This window comes from Phaethon aethereus (genome assembly GCF_964289735.1).
Source record: "Phaethon aethereus genome assembly, chromosome: 1".
Taxonomy (NCBI): domain Eukaryota; kingdom Metazoa; phylum Chordata; class Aves; order Phaethontiformes; family Phaethontidae; genus Phaethon; species Phaethon aethereus.
In genome coordinates, this window is record NC_138575.1 from 188,762,264 (window position 1) to 188,772,187 (window position 9,924).

Below are 9,924 nucleotides of genomic sequence, written 5' to 3' on the forward strand. Positions count from 1 at the left end.
AATCCTATTTGGTTGAATTCAAATGACTTTTTAGATAAAATTGGCACATATTTTGAAAACACCTGGAAATGCTAATAACTTTCTTCCTGAACAGCCTCTGGCTACAGTAAAAAAGTTATTCCAAAGCATTACAGACTGAGCACAGCCTGGTTGAGGCCACAGATGAAAGGGAGAAAAACTTTAAAAAGAAAGAAATCACTCAGGCCTGGCCCAGGTATGGGGCTATTTACTATTTGTAGCATCTCCGGGAAAGAAGCTCCTCTTTCTGCAAAAGATTATCCACATTGTAGCCTTGTTAGGTTTCTTTTATATGCTACTTTGTAACTCCACTACCCCAAGACACTTTCTTAGCTCTGCTGCCTTCTTCTCCAACTGCTGAATGTTCCAGTGCCATTGTCTTTTATTTGAATGGAGTTTGTTCAGCTGGCAATGCAAACGTTTTAGGATAGCATCATATCTTTTATTCTGTACCTAATAAAATAGAATAAAATTCACTTCAAAATTTCTTTCAAGTAAAACTATTTACAGACGTGGGTTCAGCTCACCTAACTCTAAGTGTAGAATCTGACATTTGTGAATTGACCAAGTCATTCCATGTTCATTTTATAGCTACTGAAGAGGCACAGAGACATCTAGGAAGCAATTAATCTTACTTATTTCAGATATCTGCTTTAGGACAATATGAATCATGCCTATCTTTCCCACTAAGGGAAGAAAAGCTCCGTCCCACTAAAAGCTTATGTGAGCAGTTCAATGTGGGTATCATCTGCTCTGTAGATGTCTAAAATCTAAATTTACAAAGTAAATCCCACCCAAAGAGTCAGCATCTCATAGCTGTGGCAATATTCTGCATGTGGAAGATTTCAGGCTCCAATGTGAGAGGTAAGAAAGGATAAATTTTCATTCTTTGACAAGTGTATTTGGGTATAAATTAGAACACAAATGAGGTACTAGATGGCTGTAGTAGCATCTTTACTGTTGCACCGCACTTAAAAATCTATGTTTTCCTTAGAAAGGTAATACTGTGGCAACACAGTACTGTATCAGTTTTGCCCCCATTGCTGCCTTATGTGAAGAACAGCTGCTGCAGATGACCCTCTGAAGATTTGTATTCTGCTGTGTAAAAGCATGAAACATTTATTATAATAAAAATGAAAATAATGGGTATTCACTTAATGAAAATTTGGGCTTGCTTACACTAGTTTGAATGGCATATGAGTGGTAGTGTATAATTATTCTTGTGTCTGCTTGTTGAAGCATTATTACACTCTATTTAACATACACATGATGGTGCACAGCTGCATCAGAACTACAGCATTGGCAGTGACTTCCTGCAAGTCTCACTGCCTAAATTTCACGTATAACTAACTCTCTCCCTCACTAATATTTTATAAATTACACTGATGCCTTTTACTGGTGAGGGGTTGTCTTTCTTCATGTTGCCTGGCTCTCCACTATAATCCTTCACAACTTTTTGAGGGACGCTGTCAGATTCACTCATATGAATGAGTGCTTGCAGTATCTGAACAGCCCTAGGACCAAGCTGTATGACACTGAAACATCTATGATCAATATTATCTGCTTTTTTTAGAAGTGTGTCCCTAGCATCATGGAAGTGTTCAAAAAAGTGTGGATGTGACACTTCAGGATATGGTTTAGTGGTGTTGGGTTGATGGTTGGACCTTGATGATCTTAAAGGTCTTTTCCAACCTTAATTCTGTGATTCTGTGATTATTGGGAACTGCCCAGCACATCTGCTGAGGCAGGGAGTACTAATACGCTTAATGGACAGAGGGGAGGGGGAAGCTTGCTTTTTTACTAGGCCTTGTGTATATATAAGTTATCTATCAGAAAAAAACTGTCCAGGCACCTGTGGAATCTCCACCACCGGAATCCTTCAAGAACAGGATAGACAAGCATTTGTCAAGAATACTACAGCTACACACGGATGTGGGGTAAGGAGGGCAGCAGAGGAACATGCAGCCTTTTGAGCTTTCTCTTTCCTATTATTTTTGCATAACAACCTATTTTTCTAATATTTGTGGATGTCTTGAATTATTCTTTATGATTTAAGCCTTGTCCCTCCATAGGCAACCACCCTGCTTTATCCTGACACCCCTGTCCAAGGCTGGGAACACGCTCTGCTCTTCCAGAGATGGGTGGTGGGGCTGGTGCTCAGGAAAGGGAGTGGGACAAAGTCTTTACAAACGGCCTTAAAAGTCCATCAGCCCCCCCACCTGATAAGAAGCATCCCAGTTATTTATTAATTGTAGGGTTTATTATTTAGCAGTGTCAGATCACCAACTTCCCTTGGGAAAAAAAAGGAAACCTAGGCAGAAATTTCCTTGCAGAAAGACTTTCAATCAATACTTTTTTAACTTTCCAAAATTCAGCTGCTTTAGAAAGCCATTCTGAATTACATTCCTACACGATGTGCTTAGTTGGGAAAATCTTTGTGGGAAACCTGAAAGAACACTGAGGCAAAGGGGGAGCACCAAGGCTGTGAAGTCAGTCCGTTCTGTCTGAGTGCCAGCTTAGCTGTTAACAAGGCCTCAACAGGAATTCTGTAGGCATTTAAGGGCTGTATGGGAGCAGACGTAGATGAATGCTTAATCATTGCTTAATCAAGACTCCAGAAGTCCTACAGCAACAGCAAACTCATTAATCAGACACAATGGTTTTCTTGTATCTGGAGGCTCAGAAACCTGGGAGCTCACATGCTCTTTGCAAATTCATGAATCATAGAATCACAGAATGGGTTGGGTTGGAAGGGACCTTGAAAGATCATCTAGTTCCAACCAGCCTGCAATGAGCAGCGACATCTTCAAGTAGATCAGGTTGCTCAAAGCCTCATTCAACCTGACCTTGAACACTTCCAATGATAACTTCTCTGGGCAAGTTGTGAAGTGTGTCACCACCCTCATTATAAAAAAATTCTTCTTTATGTCAAATCTAGACCTACCCTCTTTCAACCATTTAAAACCATTGCCCCTTGTCCTGCTACCTTGCTGTAGGCTCTGCTAAAAAGTCTTTCCCTGTCTTTATTACAAGCCACCTTTATATATTGAAAGGCCACAATAAGGTCTCCCTGGAGCCTTCTCTTCTCCAGGCTCAACAACCCCAGCTCTCTCAGCCTGTCCTCATGGGAGAGGTGTTCCATCCCTCTGATCATTTTCGTGGCCCTTCTCTGGACCTGCTCCAACAGGTCCATGTCTTTCCTGTGCTGAGGGCTCCAGAGGTGGACACAGGTACTCCACATGGAGTCTCACCAGAGCACAGCAGAGGAGCAGAATCACCTCCCTTGACCTGCTGGCCACATTGGTTTTAATGCAGCCCAGGATATGATTGGCCTTCTGGGCTGCAAGTGCAAATTGAGGCTCATGTTCAATTTTCCATCCCCAAGTCCTTCTCAGCAGGGCTGCTCTCAATCATTCATTCCCAGCCTGTACTGATGTTGGTGATTGCCCCAACCAAGGTGCTTGGCCTTGTTGAATTTCATGAGGTTATAAGGTCAGTTACTTTTGGCCTATGCAGTGCTAGAAGCTGAGAATCCATGAAAAATATAAAAGTCCTATGACAAGGGCTGAAGCCTTGAGGTGGGTTCACTCTGCAGATTAAGACACCTAGCTTCAGAGGTGTACGTGCAACCTACATGTCTACATTCCTGTTTTGATTGACAAAAATGTAGCCAATGCATACTGTAAATTCTAGAAAAAACAAATTATGCAGCTTACCCTACTGTAAACACCTACATATGGTCAACTGAATTGATCTATAGAATACATCAACTGCACTGACTACACCTCCAGTGATTATAACCGGAACCTGTCTGTCTCACATGTAGCCACCTGCATTCAAATGACCACATTTAGGTGTCAGCAGTCTGCAGCTGAATCCCACCACTGCAGCTCAATGGAACCTCATCCATGTCTCACTTTATTCCCATGCTTGGCTTGAGTATTCTTTTCCTGAGTTGTGCTGAGGACTGCTAGGTATTAATGTTTCTGCTTTTCCACTGCCAATTTGTATATTAAAAATTGGACTGTTTTCCAGAGAGCTTTTAATAGAAAATTATACCCCAAAAGACTCCATTTTTAAACCTGCTTCCTTCTGAAACGAAAAGATTGTATAATCCAAACAACTGAAGAACAGGTTAACCTTCACTATTTAATTAAATTGATTGCAGTAACAGAGAAGAACATTATTTTTAGGCTGCCTAATTTTGCTTTGGGTTTAGAGAACTTTCTTAGGAGGATATTGGCTTGATAATAAAATATTTTATCAGATGCTGAATAGCATAGACCTATTCTAAAGTGGCTGTGTTTTGCTTTTCAGTTTTAAATTCTCTGCTGTTCCCTATCACATGAAAAATTAATTTTTTTCCTCCTACATTTTGCAATGGGCAATAGAGCTAACCTCATATCAGTTAATCTTTTTATTATCAAGCTTTGCTCATTAGATTTTCTGGCATTTATTTGAACTAAAAAGATAAATGATGTGAAACTTCCAACTAAAAACTATCTAGACATACGAAGTATTTCAGTAAGGAACAAAATGTAAAATATAGTTCAATTATTTAAAAAGAGAAGGGTTTAACTATTTATCAGAATTTTTTCTTGGCAGCTAATTAGCGGCTGCTGTGTTATCCCTAATTCAATGTCAGCTCAAATTAGGGAGATTCATAGGAAGTCCATTTTCTTGGTGCAATTGATTGTCCTATTGATGAGTTATCAGGAACCATGAGGCAAGTCATGAATCATCAAGTTAGCAGTGAAATTTAAAGTATTTCAAAAGCATTACAGAAATAAAAAAACTTGCATTTTGCTTTACTATTATTCAGTGATCTTTCTTTTCAGGATGTCATTCCAAAAGTTCACAGCTGAACTCCACCTTAAAAAATTTAAGACGAAATGTTCTTAAACTTCAATTTTTCTCATTATAGCAATTAAGTTCTGAATTTTAGAAAGACTATCAGTATCAAGAAGTTAAGATACAATGGTTACTGTATATACTTGAATAATGTATGGCCAGCAACGGTGTATAAAGTACTTCAAACTTCATTTGCACTATCTACATACTGTCAAGAATTCTGTCATATTTTATTCAGATGACTCACCTCAATTTCTTTTCTAAGCTTAGCATGCATTTTTTTCTCTTCTTCCAGCAAATCTGTTTTTTTATTGATGAACTCTTTCAATGTTATGATTTCCCTTTTTAAAAGTGTAATGTCTTCCTGCAGATGTAAGTCAAGATACAGAAATCCCTTCCTTAAAAAGTTGCACAGTACATCTATTAAGCTTTATTAAAAATGCCACATGTTAACAGTCTCCATTAATAGAGACAAGATAAAAACCTGTAATAAACAATTTCACATTAAAATAATTAATAGTACATAAATTAATGCTAATTTAAGAACTGCAATTAAAATTAATAATTAAAATAATTTATAACATGGCTTTAGATACTTAAGAAGATATACTCTTGATCTGAAATATGCAAACAACTAAAACAATACAGGAATTTGAACTCATTTTGGTGGTCTTAATTTTGTTTAAAATTTAATTTACTGCAAAATCAAAGAGTATTTAATGTAATATTTGAGACATTTTCCTTTCTCATAGGGAATTGCAATGTTAATGAGTCTTTATCAGTATTTACAGATTTGCTTGTACAACCAAATTTTCATCAATTTAGGTGAATAGAATAACACCAGATTTTCAGTAACGCAAGTTGCATCAGAGTTGACATCTGCGATCCCATTTCAACTTCATGCTCGAAGTTTGTTCATATATTGGTAAAGTTTTACAGTGAAAAATTCCTACATGGTATTTTTTAATAAGTATTGCAATTAGTGTCCAGTAAAAACAACAGTGTTAAACTAGAATACCAAAACAAATATATTTTTCCTCTCTCCTCTTTTCTATCATCATCTCATCAAATCTACCTCCTGTTGGAAAACAGGTCAACTGGAGTTTGTTACCTGACAGCAAAGTTAAAAGAATATTGTGCTCTTACATATATAACAACATGGCAATGTTCCACAGAATTCTGAAAAGTGTCCATGTAAGTTTATCCAACAACCCAAAGAAGCCCACAAATAGCTTGGCATACAGTTTAATTTACAGCTCTGTAATTTTTTTCATAGCTGAGTTCATTCAATCACATAGAATGAACCTGACTTTTACAGTAACATATAGATAACAATGGCTGATGATTTTTTTCTTACTGCATACTGAAGTCAAAATTTCTTCAATTAATGTAGCATTATAAATTACCTATGTTCCCCATAGTCAGTCCCTCATGAACCAAAATATATTAGACAAAATAATTGTATTAGCTAAACTATGCCGAAATTATTTCACACAAAAAGAAAAGTATCAGAGAGGAAATATGGTACCTGCACTTGTTTCATAACAGATCCTTCTGGATTCTGGAGATGACGCATTAACTCCTCCTTCTTTGTCTGTAATTCCTTAACAACATCTTTCTTTTTAGCAAGCTCAATAATAACTGGCATTTTACTTTCCACCTCCCAAAAGAGATGTTTATGAGCCTTTATTTTTTCCCGATATTCATTATTTCTTGCAAATGTTATCTCAAACTCTTCTTGTACTTTTTCTGCATCATGCCTCAGCTTTAAATTTTCAGAATATAGGGCTCTGACTTGGGCCTCCAGATTTTCACAGCGATATTTTGTCAATTCTATGGCATCATCTTGCAGATATATTTCCCTTTCTGTCGTCTTTGTTTCTAACAGAATAGAATCCATTTCTTTTTCTAGTTCCTGAAACTTTGCCTGTAAAATATTTCAGTGTTCACTTAAGAACATTTTTTTGAGAGTGTACTAGGTATCTAGTTAAACACTGTAACCTGTATTTAGTCAACAGCCTTCTTTTTCACTTGTTTAATGTGGTTTGAATGGAAGATTAGAGTTTCATTTCCTAAAATCATTACCTTAGAGGCACAATGCTAGAATACCATCTTAGACTTCTCACGCCTTAGACTGAGTCTAAAATATGAAATAAACTATCCTTGAAATTACTTTAAACTCTTTGTATTCGCAGATACATAGGACATGACAGATCAAACACGATCCTAAAGTTTGTTTAGAGATGAAATCTGTTTAAGTCCTAATCAGACTGAAAATAACTAATGATGCCAAAAATCACTTACAAACACACAAAAACACATAGGGTGTTTGGGGTGATGGAGCTTAACTAGCCTGTTCTACTGAAGTTTTTAATCTGGCCTTTATGACAGTAGTATTTGGGAGTAGGATTAATCCCAGCTATTTTTAACCCCCTAAAAAATACGCATCTAGTCCTAAAAAGGCCTCTACATCTTCTCATTGACAAGAAGTGAGCAACTCCAGGAAGTAGTACTTCAACCCATCATAAGAAATCATAGACCCATAGAATAATTTAGGTTGGAAAAGGCCTTTAAGATTGAGTCCAACCGTAAACCTAACACTGCCAAATCCACCACTAAACAATGTCTCTAAGCGCCACATCTACATGCAAATCTAAGACAGGAGGGCTGAATTGCTGCCTCAGAAATGTTTATCTCTCTGATGACCACCGAGGGATCCTAGATGACTAATACAGGCTTAACATCTGACTTGTAGGTGATGTAAGCTAGCTATGATGAATCCCACCCAAAGTAACAGCCAACAGTAATGCATTGAGAGAATTAGCATCATGATTTATGTCACCTATTATCTTTTCCCTAATGGAAGCATTACATGTGCTATGAAATCTCTTACTCAATGTCTTGAATAGATTAAGACATTATTAAATGTTAAGAACAAAAAGGTTTTGTGTAACTTTTAATTGGGAAATCTTGGGCTACAGTTTTAGCAGGATTGGTGTCACTGCCAGGCACCATTTACTGAGGACAGGAATACAAAAGATCTTAATGGCAAAGATCTTCAATTTTGGAAAGGAAATTATTGTTTTCCATGTCTTCTGTTGATGTGCACACATGGGAATAGATGTAAAGATGAAAAAGCAGTTCTGTATTCTGACTTTAAGTTCCTAAGTATTTAACTTCACTGTTCTGCTAACGTTGTTTCTATGGAATTTCCTAGGGTTTGGGCTTTTGTAATTAGGAGAAAGCTTCTTGCAAGGTGTGGCCAGTCAACTGATATTCCTAAGCAATAAAAGTTTTCACTGCTCCTTCAGAGAAGTTACCTTTGTACAAAATTCCAAATCTCAGTTCTTTCAGCTGTAAGGCCATTCACACATGTTGTAATAGGAACTCTACTATGTAAACTCTACCATTTGCATTCTCCAGTGCTCAGAAATGCCTGAATGCTATTGTGTCTCTCCTCAGACTTAAATATAAGTCTCTCAATAGAAATTTGATCTCAAAGGTTAAATAATAATTGAAAGTTTTAAATAATAATTTATGTGAGAGATTAGAACAGAAATGATTACATTGTCTTCACAAAAACTAGATGTATCCAGTGTTCTACAAAATCTTACTAAATAAAAGCAGTATTTAATGACTATTTAGGACACCCACTCCAAACACAAACTAAAACATATTTTGTATGAAAAAGATGCTAAGAAAAAATTATAGAGTCTGGTGAAAATCTGCCCAAAAAGATGCTTTTAAAGTCCATTTTTTCCCATTAATTTAACAGGAAATCACTATGAAAAATTCAGAGCGCTCTAACTTTGTATTGTGTTTTTGTGGGTTTGCTATTTCAGTGGGTTTTGGGGTTTGTTTTGTTTTTTTCCAAATAAAAAATAAAAGCTTCTGCTATAACCTAGCTCTAATGAAGTCTTAGCAATGTTGCAGCCTTACAAATGACAATACTCATACACAGTTTTGGCGAAGCCTAAATGCCACACACAGGAACAGAACAGCTGCCTTACACTTAAATGGAAACACTAATTAAAAATGAAGTACCATCAGCTTCTCTTGCTCATAGGAATACTTCCTCATCTAATGAAAAAAAATAAATTAATTAAACTACTCCAAACAAGGCTTATTACCTGCAATTGGAAAAGAACTGTTTTACTTTTTCCTATCTCTGATGCTTGTGAACGCTGCCGCTCCGCAACTTGTTTTACAACTTCAATTAGTGATGGAGAATTTTGCTGGGCCATTTTAGGCAAAAGTGCAGAACTGTAGGGACATAAAAAAAAAGGATTTAATTGTTTTATCACCATTTTATTTAATTCCTAACTGTTAATGAAAAAGAACAATATTAAGGCCTTTCCTATGGGATCCCAGATCAATACATTATTTCATTTGGTTTATATTTTATTAACAAGAACAGGTTACTGATGGGTGGATACTCAAAGCAAATGATCAAGAATTAGAACACTTGCATGCGGAATTTTATAAAATAAAGTATTGCAATGTTCTTCCGGCTTCTCCACACATCAGATCCTCAGTTTGTAAATATAGTCATAGTTCTTAAAAGCATCTTCAGAACATCTTAAATGCATGAGAGCATGCTGTCCTATTTAGCCTGAATATTAACAGTATTGCAATTACCATTCTGCAACTGCCTAGTATATTAACTATTAAATTATCCTTAATGTAAGATAAAGTGTTGAGAAGGCTGTCACACTGAAAGTCACAAACTATTATCACTGTAAAGACACCCTCCCAGTGATGAAAAAATATTTAGTATTTCTGTGTCACTTCGGATAGAGTAAGTTCATGAAGAAAATCTGTATTGTTATATAAAGCAACATCCAAATCTCAAGAAAATGCAATGGGCCTGGCACAAATGCATCTTCAGGCCCAATATATTAAACGGCACTCAGATGACCCACGAACTGTGCCTGAAGGTTGGGAGTCTTGAATAGGAAACCGCATCTACCATGTCATGTCTAGGGCTGTTGCTGAAATTGTGCACGCCCGCTTCTCCCCCTCTGCCCGGCTCCAGCACTCCACACCCCCCAACAC

The 9,924-nt window shown here is 36.8% G+C and overlaps 1 protein-coding gene across 1 annotated transcript; it reads right to left on the minus strand.

Moving 5' to 3' along the window:
• Positions 1 to 306: 306 nt before the first annotated feature.
• CCDC122 (coiled-coil domain containing 122) lies at positions 307 to 9,128 on the minus strand (the record flags this gene model as incomplete). The annotated part of the gene is made up of 4 exons (XM_082004873.1): positions 9,000 to 9,128; positions 6,398 to 6,796; positions 5,117 to 5,233; positions 307 to 471 (listed from the first exon to the last, which is right to left on the minus strand). Exons 1-4 carry the CDS (start codon positions 9,111 to 9,113, stop codon positions 307 to 309), a joined length of 795 nt encoding a protein of 264 aa, XP_081860999.1. The 5' UTR covers positions 9,114 to 9,128.
• Positions 9,129 to 9,924: the final 796 nt, after the last annotated feature.